Source organism: Eptesicus fuscus, chromosome 2 (assembly GCF_027574615.1).
Source record: "Eptesicus fuscus isolate TK198812 chromosome 2, DD_ASM_mEF_20220401, whole genome shotgun sequence".
In the NCBI taxonomy this organism is placed as follows: Eukaryota; Metazoa; Chordata; class Mammalia; order Chiroptera; family Vespertilionidae; genus Eptesicus; species Eptesicus fuscus.
The window spans coordinates 66,075,097-66,102,590 of record NC_072474.1 but is presented as its reverse complement, the minus strand read 5'-3'; the positions used below and the strand labels follow the sequence as shown (position 1 = coordinate 66,102,590).

The 27,494-nt window shown below is 37.3% G+C and overlaps 1 protein-coding gene and 1 pseudogene across 1 annotated transcript; one reads left to right on the top strand and one right to left on the bottom strand.

The window, feature by feature from the left end:
- Positions 1–1,267: 1,267 nt before the first annotated feature.
- FGF5 (fibroblast growth factor 5) lies at positions 1,268–22,285 on the top strand. Its single transcript, XM_008143637.3, has 3 exons — positions 1,268–1,613; positions 9,093–9,196; positions 21,879–22,285. Exons 1-3 carry the CDS (start codon positions 1,268–1,270, stop codon positions 22,227–22,229), a joined length of 801 nt encoding a protein of 266 aa, XP_008141859.2. The 3' UTR covers positions 22,230–22,285.
- On the bottom strand, positions 15,609–16,114 carry LOC129150749 (60S ribosomal protein L23a-like; annotated as a pseudogene).
- Positions 22,286–27,494: the final 5,209 nt, after the last annotated feature.

Genomic DNA, 27,494 nt, shown 5'->3' with positions numbered 1-27,494 from the left:
TAGGGGCCTTGCACACACTGAAATTCTCGGTTCTCAGGTTTCCTCAAACCCAGCGCGCTCATCATTAATCATTCATTGGGGTCGGCCCTTCAAGTCAATGGCAGCTCTGAGTAAGCTGAAGCGAGCTGTTAGCTAATCCTTCCTGCCAAGAGGATCCCGGGGTGAGAGAGGACAACTGGATAGTCAGTCACACGTGCTGGTGCCCAGACGCTGCCCCTGTCGCCCGGCTCCGAGCGAGCGAGTGAGCGTGGGTGTGCGTGTGCGCTCACCCTCTCGGACACATATCCAAGACTTCCCAGAAGGAAAAACAAATTTGGCCTAATATTGAGCGCGACTAGAGTTTCCAACAGAGAGCAGCTCGGGTTGTGGCGCAATGGCTCACGGTGGCCCTCTAAACGCTGAATAAACCCAATTTCCTTAGCTCTTTCATAAATCAGAAAGCACCACCATCACAACGAGAACGGTCTTCTCCAACCAAAGGCGCCACTCCAAAGCCTTCCCAAGTTGGGCTGCGAGTCCTGGCTAGGTTCCCCCGCCGAAGCACGGGAAGGCGTGGGATCTCCCAGCGGGACTCACTTCCCCGGGAATTCCCGGCGGCGCCGGGCTGTGAGAGCGGAGTCTGCGGGGCCTAAGGAAGGGAACCTGGAAATTGGGTCCCGCCCGCGCCAGGCAAGAGTGCTCGGCCGGGGCGCAGGCGTGCGGCAGCGGCGGAGAGGACGAGAACTCACTTCCACGCTTTAAGCCCCTGTTTCCGTCGCGGCCCCGGGGGACTGAGCTGCACGCGCGCGGCTGAATTCCGCGCAGCCTTGGCTCCGGTCCCGGGGTGGCCGTGGGGCGCGTGGGAACCAGCTGGGATGCGTGGCCCCGGCGCGCGCGCGCGCTCGCCCCGCGTCGGGGTGCAGCTCCTCTCCACCTGGCTTCTCCACCCCCTCACTCGGTCTCATCCCCTCCCTCCTCCACACCCCCGCCCCCGGGGCCGCCAGGCGCCCTCCTCGCACCGGCCGGAGAGTCTACCCAGCGGCGGGTGAGGGGAAGCCTCGCAGGCGTGCGCCGAGCAGTGAGATCACTGGCGTTATAAATATCCCAGTGCCAGCGCCGAGATCCGTTCGGGTGGCCTCTCTCTCTCCCCTTCTCCCTCTCCCCCCCCCGAGGCTATGTCCACCCGGCGCGGCGAGGGGGGCAGCGCCAGAGGCACGCAGCCGCGCGGGGGCTACAGAGCCCAGAACCAGCCCTACAAGATGCACTTAGGACCCCCGCGGCTGGAAGAATGAGCTTGTCCTTCCTCCTCCTCTTCCTCAGCCACCTGATCCTCAGCGCCTGGGCTCAAGGGGAGAAGCGCCTCGCCCCCAAAGGGCAACTCGGACCGGCTGCGACCGATAAGATCCCCGGAGGCTCCAGCAGCCACCCGAACAGCAGTAGCGCGACGTCTTCCTCCGCCTCCTCCCCCGCGACCTCCCCGGGCAGCCAAGGCAGCGGCTCGGAGCAGAGCAGTTTCCAGTGGACGCCCTCCGGACGCCGGACCGGCAGCCTCTACTGCAGAGTGGGCATCGGTTTCCATCTGCAGATCTACCCGGATGGCAAAGTCAATGGCTCCCACGAAGCCAATATGTTAAGTAAGTTGCTCGCTCTGCTCGCTCTCTAGAAAAACCTGCCCTAAGAGGGTGGCCGGACACTGGGGAGGGACAACCGGTGATTCCCAGGGCCACCGGCTCCCCTGCCGAAGCCCCCCGGGGCCGAGGACACAGCCTGGCGGGTGGGGGAGAGATGCGTTTGTGTGGCGTGCACACACGCACCCCACTCGTGGGTAAGGAATGGCGATTCCTGAAGTGTAGGCTCCCTGGAGGCTGGTGCACAGAGATAGTACCTTGTTTCCAGTTTGCCTGGTCCCAAAGAGGAGCCTCCAGCCTGTGCCTGGAAAAAACCCCCCAGAAATCTCCTTCTTTCTCCTCCTTCAGTTTCTCTTTACTTTCTGCTTCTGTTTACGAGGCTAGCATTTTTCAATAGGCATCCAAGTGTGTCCCTTTTCCTTACCCAGGACTTGTTATTTTTTTAGAAGAATAAAACTGACGTATCCCCTGAACCACCACCATAAACCCCCAAATGATATTAATATACATACATATATATACATATATATATATATGTAGTATTTAACATATGTGCATAGGTATATCCATGGTGTATACATATGTGCACGTTATACACATAAAGAATAATGAGAATAATGTATACGTATATTCTAGGGGAGACTAGGTTTGGAAGAAGATAGTGATGTGGCAAACTGGACATGTTTAGAAAGGGCATGGTGGTGGACATTTGCCTTTTAGCTCCAGAGTTGGGTTTAGTAGCATTTAGTATCTGGAGACCAAGACAACACCTTTAGAAAGAGCGGCTAGTCTTTGGTCCCCAAGGACAATTAGGGTCAAGTTCTTTATTTTAAAAGAAATCCAGAGGAGGTTCAATTCGGTACAGGTGCAAATTGTGTAGGTTTTTTTTTTTTTTTTTTTAAGCCAGGTTTTACATTTTCTCTCTGAGTTTTCTCATTAGCTCTTTCTTTCGCTACTTTCTCCTTTCTCTTGTCTTCCCCCCCCCCCCCCCCCCATCAGCATTTCCAGATACCACCTCCCTCCTCCGCTTCCTCTCGCTGCCCCAGGCAGCTGGGGGTGTGCGCTGACTGGGGCGGTCCCGTGGCTTTTCCTCGGTCGGGCCAGGTCGCTCTCCCCGCGGAGTTAGTCCATCAGGTTGGACCCCAGCTCCGGCCGATGCCACAGACAGGGGCAAGGTGGTCCGGAGACAGCGCTGCTGTCACGGCTCACGAGGGTCAGCCTGGTAGCTCCCAGGTGTGCTTCAGTCGCCACCCTCGGAAAGTTTCATGGTTTCGGCCACTTAGTGTTTTCCTTCCGCCGAGAGCAGTGCCTGGCCCTCGGAAATTGCTCCCTCCATCTGCTGAGCGTCTACCTTCCCCACTGAAGGATGAGGAAACTGGCTGGTAACTTGCTCCGGCTCAAACCCAGGACCATGCAGGCCACCGAGCTTCTGGTCCTCCAGGCTCTGGAGGAGCGCGGGTGCCACAGGGGGACTGACCTCCAGAGGGGAGGTGTCCACGACGGTGGGGGGACCGGGCGGCCGGCCTCTGGCCTGGGGCTCAGGAGGCGGGGTGGAAAAGATCTCCCCGCGGCGGAGGTTCGCTCTGGAAGAGGGGCGGGTCAACGCTCACCCCCTGCCACAGGCTGGCAGCTCCGGCTGTGCGGCTCCAGCTGGCTGTGGTGGCGGGGTGGCCTGGGCACCCCGGAGCGAGGCCCTCCACGTGCGCCTCCCCAAGTCCCAGGGACTCCCACACGCTTCTTAGAGCAGCCCATTTCTATGTCGTAAGGTTCATGTCACCATTCTAAAACAGCTCACCACCTTTGGTGATAGGGTGAAGGGGAATTTTCCTGAGATTTCAGGAGCAGGAAAGTTAGGTCTCTTTCAGTAATTTCATTTATCCTTATTTAAACCCTTGACTCCATCAGACATCCGGGCTCATCGCCCACTGCTAGGACTCTTTCCTCCTTTATCTTACGTGAAAACCTTTTTTTATTCTGTTCTTGTAGTTTACCTAGGAAATGAGTACCACCAGAGGATAACTTCTGGGTTCCCAAGGGCAGACCCAAAGTTAGCATGCATCAAACAGCAGCTTGGATCCCAGCGAACTAAAGAGTGTCTGGGGTGTGTTTTGTGTGCTAGGTATCTCTGAAAAACAGACTTAGTCCCAAGACATTCACCCCCTTCTCTTGGATAGAACCATATAAGCCAAAAAGAAAAAAGAAAAAAAAAAGCGCAGCTTAGGCCTTGCCCAAGGGAAGTTGTAGAAAAGTATAGGAAGGAAAAAGAGAACAGCTCAACAAAGAATATTTTCAGCTGCAGAAGACATTGACCAATATTTTATTTCTAAGATCTAATTTATTTTAAAATTCACTTTGAAAAATGTCTACAAAAGAACAGGGATGTTTTCTAAACAGTGACTAAAAGAACTTTTTTTAAAACTAACACTTTCCTAATTAATTTCAATTTACCATAGCCTTACAGAGTTTAGTCTGTGTGTTTCACATGGCAAGTGATCATTCATTCATCCATTCATTCATGCACCCAATATAGGATACCTATTTCACCCAGCCTGACAGTTTGGTTACTATTGGGCTCATTGGGGGGTATCTTTTTGTTTTTGACTTCCATAGGTTTGTGTCACAGAGGGAACAATAACTGAAGGGTTCAAATCCTGGTGACTTTTCTGCTTTGTGATGCCTGGAGTGGCCAATACTACTTAATAAGATTTTGCTACCATTGATTCATGAAGAGTGTATGGAACATGTCATATTTACTAGGATGGCATGTAATTTGGAAATTTAAAATGAGTCTCTGCCCTTAAGTAGCTGTGAAAGAGAAACAGAAGCCTGGTCATTACAGCTGGTCACATACCCTTTTGAAGGCACAGCACTTGATGGTTTCCTGACATATGCCAACTAAGGCATTGGTCATGGACTGTTGGTTACTGTCCATGAGGAAGCATTTGTCTAAGTCTCACAAGAGACATTGAAAGAGCTGGTATCATAGAGGACAATAGGGGATACATCAGAATTTTACCTCGTCACCTAATTCTACTGTCTGTGAGTGAGCAATGACAGAAAACATTTTTTTTTTGTGTGTGTGTGTGTCACAGCTTGCTACTTCAGAAAAGAGTCAAAATTTTGCTGTGAAGCTGCAATCTAACAGGTTCTTTTAAACTCAATAATTTTCTGTGATATTTGTGAGATCAAATATATATATGTATTTCCCAACTATCATGTGACATAAAAAATTTTGCAACTGTGAATGTTTTCTAGTTTCACTGTACACACTGGCCATAGATTTTTGAAATACAATTTGTTGAGCTAAAATATACCATTTAATATACTCTTAATTTCTCTTATACAATAGTTAGCCCAAGGTTTGAAGACAGAGAAAAGAACCAAGCTTATTGCACATCTACTCTTATTATGGGGAAGTACCAGGGAAGGATTAAGAAAGATGGGACAAAAATAGATGATGAAATCCAATTATTGAATAGAAACAAAGGCTTTGCTTTAATTTATATTGATTAAAGTTAGTTTCAATACAAGGCTTCTGCTGTCTTGTCTTGGGCTATTAAAGCATAGGCAATTATGTATTTCTCAATTTAGGGACCAAAAGTTTAAGACTATAACCATAGAAAATCAAAGTCTTCATATAAAATATGAAAATTCCAATCATATATTTTGGTTAAACTGAACTCTTAATTTTACTGGTCTTCAGAAATCTGAATTCACTATCAATTTTGATGTCATGTAGAGTCAACCTTTATATAGTCCCCAAGCCTAGATAAAGCAGAATCTGTATTTATTGCATAGAAAAATTCAGTTAGTTTGTGTTACTAATCTAATCATTGAAAACAGATAAACTGGATATTTAAGACTCAGACTTTATAATGACACAGCACATCTGTTGCTGTGTGAACAAAAATAGAGAAACTTCAGTTTTAAATTATTTTTCTTTGGGATTTTCAGATGGGCTGTTGAAGGCTTTATATGGAGTATCTGCGTCTTATTAGGAATAGAGAGAAAAGAAAGAAGCCTATATAATTATTTAGTTGTCTCTACTAGAGTCCTATTGTTTTAAAAAATCTGGAGCAGACTAAAAAAATCTAGGTGTATATTTTCTTCCTGAAATACACTTATTTTGCATTGCATGCCTATGCTTGTAAGTAAGTGGATTAAACAGTGTGTGTATAATCTGAGAGACACCAAATGTTTGCCTCCTTCGACCTAGATGTCAACCCCAAAATTCCTGTATGAAAATTCCTTCTGTGAGCACTACACTTTTCCTTTGTTCCTCTTAAATGTGACTACCCTAGGAAAGATAACACCGTGTTGCTAGCACTCTAATGTGAATTCATTTATACTGACTGCCATTCCCTTGCTTCACTCCCCAAGCAAGAGAGGTTCAAAATAGCAGGAGAGTGCTAAAATATGGATGTGTGCATGTGGGTGTCCTGAAAAGGGAAAGAGGGTCAAAGAACACAATCCAACTTAGGGAACATTCATTGACTATCTATGACCTGTGAGACACACTTTGCCTTACACACTTTTGCTTAAGGATACCATCTCGACATCCACAATATAAATTGCAAATTTCCATCAAATTTATTATTACTGACAGTAAGAGTTAGGAAATTACTGAAATTAAAAAAGAATCCATTTTTGAGAAATGTTTCTTGGGATTTATATATGTATGATTTAAAATACATAGATTTATTATATAGTATAATATGCAAAAAAAAACACCTTTAGTGAGTTACTGAGATTTGGCATAGTAAAATCATAGTAATCTCTTGGGGTGGCAGGAAGTTGAATTATAGGGCTTATAGAATCTGCTCTGATATTTTAGAAAAAGAGACTGAAATTACTTTTGAATTTCTGATTTTAACAACATTCACAATATTATGCCACAATTACATTAGGATTAGAAGGTGATATCAAAGTTGCCTATGTGAAAAAACTATTATTTTATTGAATCTCATTTCTCCCCCTATAGTCCTCATAATTTTAAGTAGAATGATATATGTGAAAGTATTTTTTAAGCTTTCAATTAGATATAATTTTCTTAAAATGATAAAAATCCTTTCATTCTCAGACAATCTATAATTTCAGTACTGGAACTTACAAGAAAAGAAACCATGCACTATGTAATAAAATAATAACAATTCCCATATATTATGAATTTCATCTTCCTCATATATAAAATTCATTGTAATGAAAATTTTACATAACGTATATCCACATAGAATGTACAGTTGTAGAAAAGAAGTTAAATGTGTGGAAATGGGTCTTTCTTAAAAAATAGAACATGTTAGTTGTTGAAACCAATAGTTTACATAGGCAATGTTTCCACTAAACAAATGTTTTTGGAGCCCTTTTATTCTGACCTCTTAAATGTTAGCATGCAAATACTTAGTGACATTTTTATCTTTTATGCTACCATGTATTTTTTTCACTAGTACACAATACATTTACAAAACCAGGTAATTTTCCAGAGAATGGAATAAAACACCTGTAACAATGTAGAACTGTGGATAAATTGGGGGAAAACATGCAACCCAGCCTCTTCTATGCACTCCATATTGTCTCCTTTGCAGCTATCATTCACACCTAGAGACAGTTTCTCATGTTCTCCCTGTCTCACTTTGTAACATATTTACACAGTATTCACAATTCCATTCCCCATCTCTCAGATATCTAAAATTACTAATACGCTTTGCAAGATCATTCTGTAATTTTGATAGATATATAACTTTGCATCAGATATCTATTTATGCTTTATTAAACCTGCTACATCCTATAGTGTTTTTAACTTTACAAATTATTCTGTGTACTTCGTTACTATTTGATAACATGATAATGGTTCTAAATCTTTGGATGTGCATCAAAGTCATAATTTATATAGCAAAATCTATTAGAAATAGCATTTTGAACACATTTTGCAATAAAGAATTTGAGATAGCAGTTTCTAAAAGCAAAAGAAGTTTTTTAAAAAAAGTTTTTGAGTGTTTTTTTTTTTCCTTCTAAAGAAACATCTACTACAAAATTGGTAGCTGCATAGGCATGCAATTCAAGTTTTCTTGAGATGTTTTTTTTTTATTCTGGGTTAAGAACATTAATAACAAAAATAATAGTTCTGCTACTCCTCCCCCCATAAGCTTTCTGATCAAGTATTATTCAGAAATTGAGTCTAATAAATAAGCAGCTGTATTTGCTGTAATTCTAGGTATTAGCTCACATTGTGCAACATAAGTGCTCAATAAAGATATTCATATGTATTTATAAATATGTATGCATATCCACAATATACCACTTTTTTGTAAATTGAATAAATTTGTATGTATTTAAAATACTCCAGGGGGAGATTATTTTGAGAATATCAGGTGAATTTTTCTATTCAGCAGAGTCTTATTGAGATCTTAATCAGTTATATGCTCAAAATATTAAATATTGAAAAGTTGAAATTTTTTTCCTTGTCATTCCCATCTTGTTCCCTCCATTTCTTCCTAAGACAGGTCCCTTTGTTGCACCAATGAACTATATTATTTTGTTCTTTTTTTTTTTTTTTTTTTTTTTACAATTTGATGTAGGCAATTAACAAAAAGCACCATGCTTTTCTTGTGTTCATATAACACAGGAAAACAGGCAGGAATTCCAATTACATAGAAATTGAGTCTCATTTTTTTAAATGCTCTGTGAACTGTGGTGTGTGATTTTCTTGACCAAGTAGATGTGGGCTTTCAAATTATTATAGGAGACAGAGGGACTTTGACTTGATAATATTAACTATGAAATAACAAATATAAGCATTAACAAAATAAAATACTTCATTAAATTTTTTTTCCAAAAAAATCATTCAAAATGCAAGTTGTCTCAAACCATAATCCATTAAACACCTCATTGAGCCAATAATCCCAAGTGAGTTACACTGCCTTTAGTATGTTGTTATGTGTAATCTTTAAATAAGCTGCTCACTAAATGATCGAGTTGGTATATATGGATTTGTACTTTTATAATTATGGTGGTTTGAGAGGATGGTTTTCTTTTATGTAAAAAAGTATTGTTTTCATGTTTTTAAGACTTTCACGAGTTTATGCTCATCTTCAGTACAGACGTTATGTGCTTTAATTTTAAATAGTGCATCGTCTATGATAGAAAAACAATGCATGAGAATCATTTTGAAAAATAGTTTTCAAAGTCCTTCAATTTCTTTAGAACTTGAAAAGATTATATTGTCAACCATTATTTACTAAAAGTGACTTTAGGAAAAAAAAAGAATTACTAAGGAAGTTGAACTACATTTTTGAATCTTGAAATCTATCATTTTAAATGAACATTTGATTGCTAGCCTCTTCTTAAATAATGAGTATAAGAAAAACTGTTAAATACATTTTCAAAAAATCACATTAATGAAGAATGGAAAGAATTTATGTAGAAATTTAATTCTTCACAATGGTATATAGAGGACTCTGTTTTATTTTGGGATTTCTGTCATCCTAGGTATTTTGGAAATATTTGCTGTGTCTCAGGGGATTGTAGGAATACGAGGAGTTTTCAGCAACAAATTTTTAGCGATGTCAAAAAAAGGAAAACTCCATGCAAGTGTAAGTAGAACCACTTTATATTTGTCAAAGGTGTTACGGAGATTTTACATTTGTACAATGGAATGAAGTGACTTTCTAAATTAATAAGTAGGTAGGAAAATTTGCCCAGAGAACTTAATGTATATTGTTTTTGTAAAATTATATGTACATTTAACCAAAACATTGTATGTGTTTTTGTAAGTACTCATGTAAGTATTTTATTTACTTGAAAAGATAGAGTCCACAAAAATTTTAAGGATAATTGCATTTAAAAATTACATTCTCCAAGTGATTGCCATTATTTATTGTTTAAATGTTGTCCACATTAGAGAAATATTATGAAAATAACATATTATATAACATTTTAAATTTATATATTTATGATGATTATGTGTGTTTAGTTGATCAGGTTCTTTTTAAAATTTACAAGTTATTCACGATGTCAAAAATTGGGTCACAGTAATATAACATATTTTTATTTTAATAAGTCTGAGGGAAAAAAGCAATCATTAGACCACTTTGACCTTATATAGAGAAATTTTATTTGATCCATTTGTGAAATACTCATCTTATATTTCTGTTGGATCAAAAACAATTTTTAAAACTATAAAGACTTAATTTTGCACTCATAAACATTTCTTCTGATCATATACATTTTGTAAGAAATTTATAATTATAGATTGCTTTGCTTTGTTCTGAAATGTTGATTACTTGAGAAGCATTAATGCATTTTAAAGGTAATAAAATATGTTGAGCTTAGTTTTCCTACACACAGATTCTATTAATTTCTATTAGTATATATGCACAGCACTTAAAAGTGATTTATGCTTTTTCTATAGTATACTAAGTTTTGTCACATTTAAGTCATTTGAAAATGCAAGTCTTTAAATGATAGTCCTTTAATCCTTATTTCCTTTCATTCATATTACATGAATTAGAGAAAGATCACTTTTCCAGTTTTCAAAATATATAGGAAGTTTTAATTGAGTGCAATCAATTGAAATTTACTATTTATGATTTCTACTTTACAGAACTTTAAAAAACTCAACGAGAACTCCATTTGATTCAGTGTGTAAGACTTCCCCTACCATCTAAATGTGATTTGTTAAATACCACTTGGAGGAGGCAGTAGAATTCGAGAGATTTCTACAGTTATTTGAGGATTAAATGAGATAACACATGTAAAGCTTTTAGATCAGTGTTTGGTACATTGTAAGTGCTCAACAAATATTACTTATTAGTATATGATGATCTAAAGATAATAATCTACTGAAACTTCAGTTTATTAAGATAAATGAAAAACCTTGATTACCTTTTTTAATCACCCACCACCAGAATTATAAAATGATTTACCTAGTTTATTTTCTGAGCTGGTTATTATATTCTAGCAAGCTATAATATAGTATTCATAAAATAATTGCTTTTTGATTTTCTAAATTATTTTAAGGGGAAGATTTCTGCTTGCTTTGGAAATGCCACTTTATTTTTAAAATTTTGATTTTGAAAAATCCACATATAGAATAGAAAACAATGACCAAACATCTGCATGGAATAACTTCTCTCATTCAACTTCAAGCTTATAAAAGATTGAAATACCTTCAAAATCCATCAGAACAATATGCAGTGCATGTATAAAAACTTTCTCTTACTAGTTTGTTTTGGGTGAAAATATTGATTTTTTTTTCATATTCATGCTCTAGTACATGAAAAAAATAAATAGACTAAACTTAGGCCAGCTTAAGGATAATTGCCACAGAAAGCAAAGTATTACAAATGGATGCCAATTAGAAAGGTCAAACTGAGAGGTTAGGATACATGATTCCTCTGTCAAAAGCAAGTAACAAATTTCCAGAAATTTGACCCAAATGTCTAAGGATGGCTGGCTGAAATAATGCAGATAATGCAAAAACAGCATCTGTTATTCTTTCTCATTTTGGCAGGCTAAAGTTATTTCATGGAATAATGACTTTTAAACAGTACAAAGCAAGTCTTGCTCTTGTCACTCACGGAAACCCTTTGATATAAAAGTCATTCTGATGACTTTGAGCTGAATTGTAGATAAAAAATTAAGCCCCATGATTATGCGGATTCTTTTTAAACCAATTGTCTAAGCCCACTTTTTCTTATCAGAGCTTTTATTAGCACTTTTTTTTCCCTAGCTGGAAACCTAATTAAATTATAAAGTGATTCATTTTGAAGGAAGTTGAATTTAGAAATAGTATTAATCCTAGCAATTATCTGTTTTAATCCCAGATGTTTTCTTTCCTGTTATCAATTTCTACTTAAACATGTTGAAAAATTGTTCGTGTAACTTTAATATACTTACAGTACTTGAATTAGTTGTCTTATAAAATTGTATGTTAATTAAAAAGGCAAAAAAAAACCCTTATATTTTTAGGATTAAATGTGTAATTTGTGATTTGTTTCAAACTAATAATTGTGTAGAGGCATATAGTATCTTTATAATCATTTTGACACACACACACACACACACACACACACACACACACACACACACACTAAGTCCTCACTTAATGTCATCAAGAAGTTCTTGGAAACTGCAAATTTAAGCAAAACTATATATAAGGAAACCTATTTTACCATAGGCTAATTGATATAAACACAAGTTAATTACTATGACATATCTCATCACAAATCATCACAAAACTTATAAATAGAGACCCCAAACACTTCTAATATTAAACATGGAAAGAAATGTGAGCTATACAGATATTTAAGAAAGATTAATAAGAACAAGTAAGATAATTCTTCTACAAGCCATTTATTCAGTTCAGGGTCAAAATAGCTCAGGGCACCGGACGGGAACACATCATAGCCTGGACACCCTTCCATTGAGGGTGCAGTCATACACACCCACACTCCCTCACACTGGGACAATTTAGACATGCCAGTTCAGTTCATCTCAAGTGCACATGGTTGGGATGTGGGGAGACACTGGAGTCCCCAGAGAAAACTCATGCAGACATTATGAGAATGTGCAAACTCCACACAGACAGTGGACCCAGCCCAAAATAGATTTTTTTTTTCTCAGCAGTGCTATAATAAAATGGTGTTGAAGGAAATAACATTATTCGAGGACCTGCTCTATGTATAAAATCATCACGTACATCTTAAACTTACACAATGTTATATGCCAATTATGTCTCAATAAGATTGGAAACAATTTAAAAATTAATAAAGGTTACGTTTAGAGTTTTACCTATAAAGTAAATTTGAAATAAACAACGTAAAGCGTTCATATAATTATGGGGAAAGTAAATCAAGAGTCTATTGAGAAACATTTATGGAAAATTGTAGATTCTCAACCTGGTTTTTATATTAACAATCAGAATATTAAATATCAGTTACTAGACAAAGATAATGTATTTTCAGAATTCTTTAAAAGCTCTTTGACTCACAGTATCTCATTACATAATTAGAGGAAGAGTCTCAGAGATATTTAAATATTTCCCTAAGTTAACACAGTTAAGTGATTGAACTAGACCTATATCCTTTTAAAATTCTGTCTTTCTCTTTACAGGCTATAATGCTTGATAGGTAAAAGTTAGTTTCCAAGAAGATATTATGTTTTATTTGGAACTAATTACATTGTTTTCACCTATTATTTTATAGGAATTAATAATTTCATGATTTAATAATACTTTTTATATTACATTTTAAAGAACAAATACTGTGGTTTATCTTTAGAATATTTTGCTTTTCCCTCCCCAATTCTCCACCCCCACACCCAACTCTCTCTCTCTTTCTCTCTCCCTCTGTCTGACTCTCTCTCATTCCAAGCTCTTTTTGAAATATTTTTTTACCCCATCTACTTCTGTATTTCCCCAATGCTTGCTTTTAAAATCTGGAAAAAGGGGGATGTGTTTGGCACAGAACTTATCACTGAGTTTGACAAATATTGGTTATTCAATGTGATGATGACTTTCTTAGGGAACCCCCGTTAAGATGAACTTTCAGAACAGAGAAGAGATCTGTGCTGTCCACAGAAAATCTTCATTTAGAAAATGAATCATTGTCAATGGACTCAAAGATGGGAAATAGAGATATCAGCCTAGAATAGTTAGACTTGGGCAACATTTACTCCGATTTCTTTTGTGTGCTAAGTTTGTTAACTCTGTTAGAAGTTTTCTTTGAACTTCAGCCATTTTAGTACACATTGCTCCTTGCACTCATTCAATGTACATACTCTAACTAATCTACATGCAGCTCTCCTTAAAACCTCTGCTACTATAATCTAAATATACAATGCAATCAAATCCTACCATGCAGTTTTTTTCAGCATTCTTTACAAGGATGAAAATGTATGGTCTTCTCAAAATGCACTGGAAATCAGAAAGAGTAGGAGTAGAAAACTGCATCGCAAAGAGTCGTGAGGGTTAGTCAGAGCCCTCTCTGTGACCTCTTTCTCAACTCATCATTCCTAGCCTGGGATCCCTTATAGAACTGAGCTTCCTTCTCCCTTTGCCTCTATCTTTTTGTCTGTCTGTTCCTGCTCCTTCTTGACACTGTTCCTGCTCTCTCCTCAGGTTTGTTGTGTTTATCGTAAGTCCAATAGAGAGCCTTTCTGCATTTATCTGAGATGGGTCCAGATGTAAGAGGCCTTGAGCATCGTGGTTCAGAGCACAATTAGACTGTGTCATTCTACTTAATTTAAACTGTATCATTATGTTTAATTTTTCTATTCTTTGGTTTTATCAAGGTTGAAAGTAGGAAAATTCAAGTTACAATCTATTGTGATAGTTTGTACATGTAAAACACTTAGACTAGTGTCTGGAAACTATATCAGCATTTCATGTTAAAAACAAACTTGAATTGCTCTCAGGCAGCTGTTTGATGACCCTCAATCTCCTCTCTTAGAAGACTTTCTGATTTGGGGGTCAGGCAGCTGTGACCCCTCAGATATTTAGACCATTCCCAAATCCTATTTATTATTGACCCCTTTTTTTCCCCTTGAGGTCCAAACTCTTCATGTATTGAGCAGCCCTTATCTCCTGGGTTTTTCTTTTTCCAAGGAACCTAATTTGAAAGCAAAATTCCCAGGTTCAAGCTCTTAATGAGACAAGGATTTCCAATGCTCATAGTCATAATTCTTTCAGAGTCCGATTGTGCACTTCGTTTTTCTTTCCTTCCAAAAATGTAAATCCCAGAAAAGGTGGTTATCAGATATTCTTCATTCTAAAGTATGCATGACAGCTCATTGTCTATTGGAGAAAAACATTTCAGTTTATTTTAAAGATCCAGAGAGAAGCATGTGGTGGTATTATTTTTGTTTCTCAGGGTTTTAGGGGATCATGTTTGGAAGGAAAGCTAATTGCAGAGTTTACGAAACAGGCCTGGAATGTGTGCTTGATCAGCCCTAAGCAAGGACGAGAACGTCCTCCTTTCCCGGTTTTGGAGGGTGCCAGCTGGCTTGCCTGGGATGAGAGTCTGAACTGGACTTCCTGTGCTGGGGGCAGAGTGAGGAGGAGTGGGCAGTCCCTAGAGCTGGGCATGTTCACTGAAAGGTGAAATGGAGGCTTAAGCAATAGTTATCATCATTGAAACAATAACCTATTAAGCATTCTCCTCTTCCAGTCAAAAGTATGAGCTTAATAAAGTCACCGAATAGAAACTTCCCTTGTCCTCTAAGAGCTTTCCATTTAGAGAGTAAAGTTGAATGTGTAGTAATTCAAGCTCAAAAATGGGTTCAGGACTCTGTTTTTGCAGTAAAGATCAGTGTTCCCTCTTTTTACACGGTGTGCATCTAGTTAGAAGGCCTATTTTACTGAGAAAATTTGGTTGTGAGGATGTGACTTGTAGCTTCAGAAATCCATTTTAGCATAAGGCATGAGCTGGTGTTATATTTCTCTGATGGCTTGGGGAGTGGCATTTGGTTTTCATCAGTATTTTATCATGAAACAACTTCAGGGCAGGTGAAACTATAAAAGCTTAGGAGATGCCCATGGGTTGTATGGTGTTATGGAAAGAGCTTGAATCTAGGAATCAGAAGATCTGAGATTTAAGTCACAGGCCTACCCTGGCACTTGATGAATGTGGGGCTTTAGATGAATCATTTTCCTTACATCTCTGACTGGAAAATCAGATAAGAACATTCTAATAGTTATGGAATTATTGTGAGAATTAAATAATATATGTAAAACACCTCAACAGCCCAGCTTTATTGAGTAATTAAGAGCATTAGAAAGAAAAAGTCTATCTTATGTTTCTCCAAGTGTGGCCTTCACTTCACCTGCATCAGAATCTCAGGGGATGCTGGTTAGTGATACAAATCCAGGCTCTCACCTCAGACTTACTAAAATACCATTTCTGGACATAGCACCTGGGGAATCCACATTTGGAATCAGCTCCATGGGTAATTTTTTTTTTACAGTCTAAAATTTTTTGTATTTAGAATTAGGCAGCTGGACTCAGTTTAGATGATCCCAATTTTGTTGACAACATCCAAAGCATCATAGTCAGGAGCCAGTCTAACATATGCCTTCTTCTCTCCATCAGGCCTGATCAAGGTTTTGACCTTGGCTACTTCAATGTCAAAGAGCATTTTCACAGCTTCTTTGATCTGGTGCTTGTTGGCCTTGACATCCACAGGATACACAAGTGTATGGTTGCCTTCTGTCTTCTTCATGGCTGACTTGGTAGTCAAGGGGACTTGACGATAGCATAGTGGTCAAGCTTGTTTCGACTTGGAGTGGTTTTCCAAGGATATTTAGGTGTTTTCTAAGCAATAGAGTCTTCTGCCGGGGGTGACCTATGGTTCTTCTTTCTGCCATGGGAAGGTGTGTGTGTGTGTGTGTGTGTGTGTGTGTGTGTGTGTGTGTGTGGCTGTGGACACCTTTTAAAATTGCTTTCTTGGTCTTCAAAGCCTTTAGCTTTGGCTTTGGGAGGGGCAGGGGCTTCCATCTTCCCTTTCAGTGCCATCTTCTTTAAAAAAAAGTCACTGAGTAACTTTAAGTCAATTCATGAAATTTGGACTAGAAATCCTATGGTTGGCATTCTTCACTACATGACTTCAGGTTAGTTTATTATTAAACCAACTTGTATGTTCCCTTGGTTGCTGAGTAGGAAGAACTGAGATATATAATGGACAGTTGGGCAGGGCTAAGCAGGAAATGTGACCGTGTCCTGGAGAGAGCATTGTATGGCTACAACTGACCCGTAGGAGACTTACAGTAAAGAGTAAAAGGCCGCCTCTCTGTGAGCATGGAGCCCTGTTCTGGGGTACTTGGCTTGGGAGCAATTGGAGCAGGGCCTGGTTTTCAGCCTTCACTCATCATCAAAAGCAGGTGCCTCTGTGCTGGGAACATCCTACACAACCATGCAAAACAGCTCAGGTTAAGGGCACTGTCAGGAGCAGCCCACTAGTAGGAGTGGGGATGGGAACCAAGAAGCACTTCAAGGAAGCAAGGGAACGAGAAGTAGAAATGCATACAGCAAGGAAACTGCTTAGAGCACAATTGGTCTGTAATTGTTTTTTATTATAGTCTATAATAATATTTTAATTATTTAATAATCTTATAGCCTATAAAACATTTTAATTACTTATATTTGGTTATTTCTTAACTTTATAAGGTTTAAGGGAAAGAGGTGAATTAAATAAAACAAAATACAATAAAGAATTAAAATTGATTAAATAACCAGCAAATACCAAGGTTTATGCAGGTGCCAGTCTGAGTTCACTTCTATACCTCTTTCACAGATTGCACATTTACTTCTACAGTTCACTTAGTAAGAATAGGTATTTGTTTGAATAGCTTCAATTCATTCGTTACAAGATCCTTAATTATCATACAACATGATATTTACTAAGAAACAAAACTATCTTAAAAGGGTTTAGAAATACTTTTAAAATACAACTTCAGAAAGCATTTTGCTTGATTTAATTGACCCACAGATTTCAATTTTTTTTTTTGGAATATCCCAGTTAATCAAAGTTTTACCTTCTTTGAACTAAATTTGATCTTTCTTCTAACTATCCATGTATCCTTACTGTGTGCAGAGATGAGTATAATCAAGGTAAAGTGTTCCTCTAATCCCAAAGTTCTTGTTTTCCTTAACACCACCAGGTTTTCCTTCTGAATAATTCAGCTATTCAAGCAAAAAATAGTTTAATAAGTTTTATTTGTTTTGTTAATTAGGACTATATTAAATTACATAGAAATGAGCTGATTTGAACATTTATTTTTGCAATTATGGCTTATAAATGTAACTTTTTGCTAACCTAGTTACTATTTTTTAAATTTCTTTTTAATAATAGTTGACATACAGTGTTAAATTATTTTCTGGTGTACAACAGAGTAATTCAACATATATACCTTGAAAAATGACGTCTACAATAAGTTTAGTACCCCCTGATACTGTACGTGGTTATACTGATATTAATGACTCTGTTCCCTATGTTGTACGTTATATCCCCATGATTTATTTTTTAACTGGGTGTTTGTAGTTCTTAATCCCTTTTTTCTTTTCTGCCCAACATCCTACCCTATATGTCTCTGACAACCATCAGTTTGTTCTCTGTACCTATGAGTTTGCTTCTTTTTCATTTGTTTTGTTTTTCAGATTCCACATAAAAGTAGCATCACATGGTATTTGTCTTTTTTGGTCCAACTTAATTCACTTAAAATAATACTCTCTAGCTCCATCCTTGTCATAATCACAAGATTGTATTCCTTTTTTATGGCTAACTAATATTCCATTGAATGTAACTTGTTTTTACACTTGCAAGATCAAGGACAAATTAAAGAGAAAAACATGGATAATTTAGGTCAACAAAGAACTTGGGCAGGACAATGTGTATATTGTTTTTCCTTGTAAAAGTGGCGAAACACAGTGTTTGGCATGTAATATAGTCAACAACCATCTGTAGAATAAATTTGTGGGGGGAAAAAGAATTTGAAACATAGAGGTTCGTTATGAACCCCTTAATAATTGGTTTTGCTGTAGTGGCCAATGGAGGTAGGGCAATGAGGTGATGGAGGTCTTGTTTTCAATAGCTTATTTGAAATTTGATTCACCTGTCCACTTCACAGCTTAACTGTAGAAAAAAGTCTTTGTATCAACTTCACTATTATTTCCTAGGGAAATAATACAGTTATATTATTCAAAAAGTACTATTTTGCTGAAGGACTTCTTATAATTCAAAGGAGATTTTAAAAGTAGCCCAGAAAACTTATTATCCAAAATTGTGTCATGGTAAATGTACATGCATTTAAATTCCTGTAGCTGAGACCTATGCTGCTTACTGACTCTGCTATAAGGATGCTCTGCTCAGGGTCACAATCTTGTCTGAAAAAGAACTCACAGGAGCAGTCGGTACCTCAAGAAGAAACTAGATCTCCTGATGAAAAAACTCCCTACAATGTTTGTTTCAAATGGTTCTGTTCCATCATAGCTGGATGAATTTTTCAGACAAAACATTAAATGAGAAGTCAATTAAGAAAGCCAAAACAGTCTGACCATTGTACTCCTGTCTTAATGTGGGATTTAGAAGGACTGAGTGACTGCTTGTAGTGTGTGGTCCTCAGGTTCTGAATACTTCTACCCCGTGTGACAATTAGGTGACCCTGGAAAAATCCAGAGCCCGAACAGCCATCTTTTTTTCTTAAGAAAGATCTTCAGAACATGAATCTTGAGGAGGAAAAGAGAAAGTTTTTAGATGAAATAATTTTAGTGGGTGGAATCGGTGGGCTCTCACTCATGTGAAGACTCTTAAGGTGGAATTGCTATAGGTTTCATTCAATGTGGTGTGGTGTGTGTGTGTGTGTGTGTGTGTGTGTGTGTGTGTGTGTATCACACCACTAAAAATGACATGCCTTTCCTTTATTTTCTTTGACAATGTCAGGGTAAAAAATAGGTTACATAAATGCAGTACATTTAAACCTATCTGTGAAAACTGGATAAAGCAATCACAGCTATCTTTATTTTAGGAAAATGGATTTCTGTGAAACAGTAGTAGAAGTCAGGTCAAGGTATAATGTATTATATACTTTTAAAAATGTTTTAAAAATGTATTTTGAGAAAAAAATGTTAGCCACAATAATTATACCTGCTACTTTAAAAAAATGAAATCCCTCACAACTTTCTATTGCCTATCCTTTTATGTAGCAGATAACATTCCAAATGGCTATCTATAGCTTTTATTTTTAAATAAAGCTTTGGGATTATCTAATTGAGTGAAAGAGCATTCAAGTCCTTTTTAAGAGCTAGGCACATATAGACAAATGTAGATTTGATTTGTAAAAAAAAGTCTTTTTAATTAAAAAAATAATAGGAGCAATAAATGAGCTCTTCTAAAGTGATGTCAGCACAGCACCCTTGGCCTAGACATAGGCTATGGGTTATAGGATGAGAGAAAAACAACTGCTTCCGTCTACTAGAGGTCAAATCCAGAGAATCACAGTAGCCTTGCGGACGTTCCAGATATATAGCTACATGGCCCCCAAACTAAGACCTTTATTGATTGAACTACACTTGAGTGTAAAATGTCACACATAAGGTAAATGTGCTGTTGGAGATGCTCTGGAATTATTTTTTTCTGTTGTCCGTGTTTTGCACAAACAACATTCCATTTGGCCATATCAACAGATCTGTGTAGATGGCCTTGCAATGTTTAGACTTTCAGATTGGTGTTGTGATCTACACTGCAGAAAAAAGTTTGGAATAATTAGAAAAATCAAGGACTTTGAATTTCAGTGTAGAACATCTTGGTCTGACATAGAAAAAGTGTATCATATACAGCAGGTCTTCAAATAACATCACTTTGTTCAATATCATTTCATTATAACATTGACGAGGAAAAAATATTGAATCCTGGCCAGCATCACTGTCTGTGTGGTATCTGCCATTGTTCCATGTCTGTGTGGGTTTTCTCTGGGGATTCTAGTTTCCCCCTGCATCCCAAAGATATGCACATGAGCTGAACTGGTGTGTCTAATTGTCCTCGGCTGCCCTTGACCCTGAACTACAATAAGGGGTTAGAAGGGAATTCTCTTACTTGTTTTCATTAATCTTTCTTATATGTCTGTATAGCTCACATTTCTTTCCATGCTTAGTATTAGAAGGATTTGGTTCTTTATTTAGAAGTTTGTGATGTTTTTGTGATGAGAAAATATGTCATAGGAACTTACCTTGTGCTTATAGCAATTAACCTATGGCAACATTGGTTCCTTTATATTCCCTTTCACTTAAATTCTCATTGTCCAAGAACCTATTGATAACGTTAAGTGAGGACTTACTGTACATATATTTAGTGTTTTTATATATAGGCATCAACTATTTGGTATTTCCAAGCCCAGGAATTCTATACAAATGGCGCTCCCTGAAATTGTGAAACCTGGTGGTCTGGATTAGGATAGGAATTATAATTCTTTTGGGGGTTATGGACTCATGTTTGATGAAAGGTACAGATCTTTTCCCTAGAAAAATATATTTTGATTCTCCCACTACTAGCCCTATGCGTGTAAGGATTGTGAATATAAGGACCTTAAGCTAAGACCTCATTTGACGGAATTGGTCTTTGATCACATGTTTGTCTGACTCCATGCTCAGCCTCTTCCCCCACACCATATTTCTTCTGTTTCCACAACTAAGCCATTGCCGAGCTCATGCTGGCCTACTTTGTCAGCCTCATCTCTTGCTCCTTCTCCCGTGCATCCTGAGTGGAAGTCACACTGCATTACTCACAGCAGTGTCATGCTGACCTGTGAACATGCTATTCCCGCTGCTCCCTGAACATCCCTCATCACCTGCCTCACTACCTCAAGTCTCAGCTCAAAGGTCACCTTTTTTAAGAAGACTTTCCAGCCCTCTTTTCTGCTATCTCCATTCTCTTAGATTCCCCTCCTTTACACTATCATTGTTCTCTCTGCATTTCACTGTCATAATTCCATTTACCAAGCTGCACTGTAATAGATGCCAACTTGTCTACTTTTTCTACTATTTCAATGGCAGATATTGTGTGTGTGTGTGTGTGTGAGAGAGAGAGAGAGAGAGAGAGAGAGAGAGAGAGGGAGAGAGAGAGAGAGAGAGGTTGAGAGAGAGAGAGAGAGAGAGAGAGAGAGAGAGAGAGAGAGATTTGGCTGAAGTATTGCTAGTGATTCAAAAGAGTAATTTTTTCTTCCCGGCATCAGATATAGCCTCTTGTATCACAGTGTGAAGATATATTTTTCTCCTAAAGAAATCTAACACATGCAATATTAATAGAGCCATATGCTAGTCCTCTCTCAGTACCATGGTTCCCACTGATAACACTGAAAAATGTATTCTTGTTTCAAAGGAATAACATGACGGCATTTCTCTGATCATGAATTCATGTTTTACTATGCAATTGTTGCTCAGTAATACAGTTCTATTTTCTTGATGGCTTAAGAGGGGAACATCTTATAAGTTAATTTTTTAACTACAAATTTCAAAGTAACTTAAAAGCAGTACCAGAATTTAAATATAATAAGAATTCCTGTTATCTTTTATATATATTGATATTATTTTACTAAGTACATAATAAACAGAAACCAGCATTATAGAGATGAATAAAGACTGTTAAGCAAGTATTTCTTTATAAAAGATAATGTAGTAGGAGGGCAGGGGTCGACAGAATTCTTGTTTTTTCCTTTATTGTACAAGACCTTATTTTATCACACACTGAAAATATTATTGCTACTTAAATGTCTGTTTCCTCCCCCAGGCCAAATTTACAGATGACTGCAAGTTCAGGGAGCGATTTCAAGAAAACAGCTATAACACCTATGCCTCAGCAATACATAGAACTGAAAACACGGGACGTGAGTGGTACGTGGCCCTCAACAAGAGAGGGAAAGCGAAGCGAGGCTGCAGCCCCAGGGTGAAACCCCAGCACATCTCTACCCACTTCCTGCCAAGATTCAAGCAGTCTGAGCAGCCAGAACTCTCTTTCACAGTTACTGTTCCTGAGAAGAAGAAGCCACCTAATCCTGTCAAGCCAAAGGTCCCGACCCTTTCTGCACCCCGGAAAAGTCCCAACACAGTGAAATACAGACTCAAGTTTCGTTTTGGATAATGTTCATCTTGGCCTTGTGAGAAGCCACAGGCCCGCCTCAGGAGTTTCCACAGGTGTCTTTACAGCTCTGGAGGAAAATTTGGACACAGCTTCAGCTCCACTACCCCGCAGTGAAGTCAGGGCATTTGTTTCAGTGGGACTGAAACAAAAATGTTTGCTGGTAGGAACTGAACTGGAATTCTTTGTACGGATACAGGGAGCACACTGCCTCAGTTCAGTAAGACATGAAGCTTTTTGCTTTATGCTTAGTGCATACTAGGACTCTGTTTTCAAGAAGTTAAACAGTGTGGACTATGTATTTTTCTGACTTTTACAGATCAACCCAAAAGAACATACATGACATGTGTTTTTGGTTTTTTTTGTTTGTTTGTTTTCAAAGAATATTTTGATGCAGATAAAATATTTTATTAACTTTTGTTTTTTGTGTTTTTTAAAAAAGTACCTCTTCATTGAGCATATTTTCTTACTTTTATTATTTTAATTAATATGACACAACCATTTTAATGAATTATAAGTGTGTTTATAGCCCATCTGTAACATGTGAATTTCTTTTTCATTTTCCTTGTTCATTGCACTTTTTATTTTTATTATATATTTTTACCATACCTCAGATAATGTAAGTTTAGTTCTACATCTTAAAATGTTTAAATTCTCTTCAGTACACCAAAGACTCAGCTTGAATTTGTGTGTGTGTGTGTGTGTGTGTGTGTACTCGTGCGTGTGTGCATACATAAATTCATGACATGTGGAATTGTGGCAGGGCTATAATGGGTTAGAAATAAGGACATTTTGATGGGATTAATAGTTGGAGATAAGGAAGAGGATTAGAGGTACAAGTATACTAAGTTTGCAGTATTTATTGAGATCTAATTCTGGCCGAGACTGGTTTGGCTCAGTGGATAGAGCGTCGGCCTTTGGACTGAAAGGTCCCAGGTTCGATTCCAGTTAAGGGCATGTACCTTGGTTGCGGGCACATCCCCGGTAGGGGGTGTGCAAGAGGCAGCTCGTCGATGTTTCTCTCTCATCGATGTTTCTAACTCTCTATCCCTCTCTCTTCCTCGCTGTAATAAATCAATTAAAAAAAAAGTAATTAAAAAAAAAGAATATAATTCTGCCCTGCCTTTATTTCTCCTTTCATCTACTCCCTGCCCTCATGCTTGAGCAGCTGGAGGAAAACATTTCATTCTGTCCATCAAGCATACACTATGAAACCGGAGTACTTAAAACACCTCTTCTATGACCCTCTGCCGTCCCCACTGTATAGATCCACGGGGAGCAACCCACTTACCGGAAACACAGGGAGAGCTGAAGGAGATGAATCGTGTGACAGTCACCCAGGTCCAGCCCCATTGTCAAAAACATTCTTATTACTCAGTAGAACACCCTTTGAGTTTCCTGTCCTAATGGAAATCATCCCAGTGAATAGATTTTCTCTTTTATAAGGAAAATTTCTGATGTATATTTTTAAAAAGACAGCTGTGTGATATGGGGAACTTAATTTGGGAATTTGATAAATTGAAAAATGGCATTTAATTGTCAAGCCAAATACTAAATGTTGGGCATAAATCAGAAAACTTGACTTAAGAGAGTTTACATTATTTATTTATTTTCTTAGGTAATCATTTTTATGGAGTTCTATGATATACAAGTGTTTACCTTCCAAAATATTGCAATAAAAGGTATAGCTAATGTTTAGAAGAATGTCTTTTATAGAAAGAGCAAGAGTTCATAGGAGGTTTGTGGTTTCTATTTAAGCATGCTTCTTTTCTTTTAAAGAATACTGATAATCTTTCTAAAAAACAAAGCATACTTTATTTTGGGTGGAAACTTGTCAAAATTGAACTTACTACAATTTAAGCAGCTTGCTTTGTTTTAATAAAAACAAACTATACCCACATGTGTATAATATAAATAATTGTATACAAAATCCACCCATCAACTAAAACATCATGCATATACTCTAGTATAGTGTTTATTATAAAGCCAATAATTTAATTTAACATTCTCTGCATTTAATGCATGATTTTAAAAAATATAAAATGAATTACCAAACTTTATATTAAAATTCTCCTGGGTTAAATGAAACAATGGAAGTTTGCAAACAAAGATATGTCCAACTCTTATCCAACTTCCATATCACTTTATATCACAGTATAAAGCTAAAAATAATACTCTAATTTATTTCAATGTATTGTCAAGAATGTGCACTGTATATCGAGTTCTTAGTACACATAAAAATTAACATTGTAGAGCAGGAGAACAGTAGACAAGATGATATTAATGATGATTAATAACCAAGTAAATTAATGCAAGGCATATATTGCATTAGGCTAATGTTGCTGATAGTTTATGTTAACTAAAAAATAATAGCTTATTTTGCACCCCTAGTTTGATTTGATTAGTAAATGAAGGTTAAAGTAAGATAGCTACCACATATATATTATGCAAGTCAGGACTCATTAATTTCAAAATTTAGCGCCAAGCTAAAAATGAAAAAAAAAAAAACACCTTTAAATTATACTTACCTTTAATTTACTGGCCATACACAATTACATTTAATTAAAGCTCATTGAAGCAAAAAGTACCTAAATTAATTAATTGAATGAACTCATCATGTACAGAAAACATGTAGAAATATAATTCCTTACTAATACCTAGAACTTTCTAAGGGGATCCTTACTTATGTGGTTTTTGATAAGTTTTTAAAGTAACTGGACCCATCTAACATCAAATAAAGTTGTTTAATTGTGATTATGTTCATCTAAAAATGTCAATGAATTTTACATTAAAATTTAGGTACCTAATTTGCCTAGAAGATAGATGAGAATCACTTTCACACTGATGTTTCAATTTAATTATATTATGTTTAAGTTATGATATTCTTTATTTGGAACACCAGTAGAGGCAAGTAAGATTTTTAATAAGATATATAACACTGTGGTTTTTATTTCACAAAATATACAATCACTTCCTTCTACTAATTTGAGAGTGTGGATATGTAAAAATTAACTTTGTTCTTTTAGCTGAGTTTTAGAGGCCTAGCAGTTCAAAATCATGTGACAACAATAGAGGATCCTAACAAAAGTTATTTCCAGATTTAATAATTATATCATCTTAGATGCATTTATTTCATGTGATCAAAAATAAAACCATAAATCTGATTGATACATTTCTATAAAATTGATCTTGAAATAAAAACCTGAACAATTTTCTTTAACATTTTTTAGTCTTCCAAAGGAGACAGTAACTAAGCTACGATGTCCCACATTTTCAATAACAAAATGAAAATATTGCACTAAACCAAAACTTGAATTCTGGCCCCATTTTTTCATCTGCAGAAAGTTGCACAGTAAATTTGAAAAATAAAATCAATATTATAGAAATGGCTGTAATGGGAAGTAAACAAAAATAACTTGTCAAAGGAATTCTCCTTTAAGATTTACTTCATTGCTACATTTAAATTTTAATCATGTAAAATCAATTTTAAGCCAATTGATCTTTTAAAATCTTTTGAAAGAAACTTTTAGATAAATGAACATGCTCCATATTTTCTTTTTTAGAAGTCAGTCCAATTGCAATGACCAGTGTTTGAAATAAGATTATCAGATGATTAGGTGTCGAAAAAGTTACCTCCTACATCTTATTCTCTGGGAGAAAAGGGAGGAGAACCCAGCCTGAGCTGAGTAAGTGGGGGCATTTTTACATCTAAGAATCATATACAACACTCAGACATACCATCAGACAATTGAGCTACAAGTCATCCATCAATATTTCAGCAATTTTTTGTAATAAAAATATTAAATTAGACATCAAGAGTCCTTACTTTTTATTTTATTGTGCTGTGTCCTGACTCTGCCATATAATTATCACAAGTCACTTTTTAGGTCTCGTTTTGTCCTTCACCATATGATCTCCAATGTCAATTCCAGCTTTGTCATCAGTGACAGCATGAGTCATGGGTCTCTGAACGTTGAGGTATCCAAAAAAGGACATTATTTGTCTTCAGGTGAAACTGGATAACCACATGAAAAAAATTGTCAATGAAGCAATAAATATATTTGTAAAGCCTTGTCTTATATTGAAAAAATTAGGTAAGTGTGAGATTATATCAAAAGATTTTAACAATGAGGCCCAATTCCAGGCTTAACATTTTATGAGGGACTTAATATAGTTGAATTAATCTGGAGGGGAATGGTCAGAGTAATATCATTATTGATAACAGTTCTAGAACCTTAGTTAAACATGAAATTTTTGACCATCTCTGTTTTGACTGAGATCCCACTCTCTCCATAAGCCTCCTAGAAATTCATGAAGAAACATCAGTAATCTCATCTTGACACACTCCAAATAAGGATAGCTATAACATAACTTTCCACCACCATTCCCTTACCTTTCCAATGATTCAGTATTTTCGGAGTTCTTGCTCTGCACAAGGCACTCAACTAGTGAAACATTCCTTTATTCGCTCAGTAACTTGTTCACTCCATTCTTTGTGCATGTTAACATCAACGTACTCTCAGATTTTGAAATTCCAGAGGAAATATAGCTGTCCTCATTGCACATTGCCCAAACCAGGCTCAAGCTAATAAAAGGAACTTATGAGCCCTAACCAGTTTGGCTCAGTGGATAGAGCATCGGCCTGTGGACTGAAAGGTCCCAGGTTCGATTCCGGTCAAGGGCATGTACCTTGGTTGCGGGCACATACCCAGTAGGGAGTGTGCAGGAGGCAGCTGATTGATGTTTCTCTCTCATCGATGTTTCTAACTCTCTCTCCCTTTCCCTTCCTCTCTGTAAAAAATAAATAAAATACATTTAAAAAATTTTAAAAAGACAACCTTTAAAAAAAAAGGAACTTATGAAATCCTCTTCGCTGATAGTAATTTTGAATGTATTCCTCTGACTTAAACACTTAGTGGAGGTATTGGATATGCTCCTAGTTCACAGAACTGGGTATGTAATTATATTTATAGGTCCCTAGGATATTTTAGGTGCTCCAAAATGCTTATAGGAGGGCTATTGGTGCTGAATAAAACTCATTTGAAGATGATGATTAAGATTAAGAGAATTTCATGTAAGATATGAAATGGCTCCTACAACAAGAATAAGAACACCAGGTGACCTCGCCACCGTATTCGGACTTCTCAAATTCTGAGTCCAAATTAAAAATTTCAGGCACTCATATTTTTGCAAGCTGCATTTAAGTATCAATAAATTAGTCATCTTATGAAACCTCAATTTCATTTTCAATCTTAAAAATAGGTGACT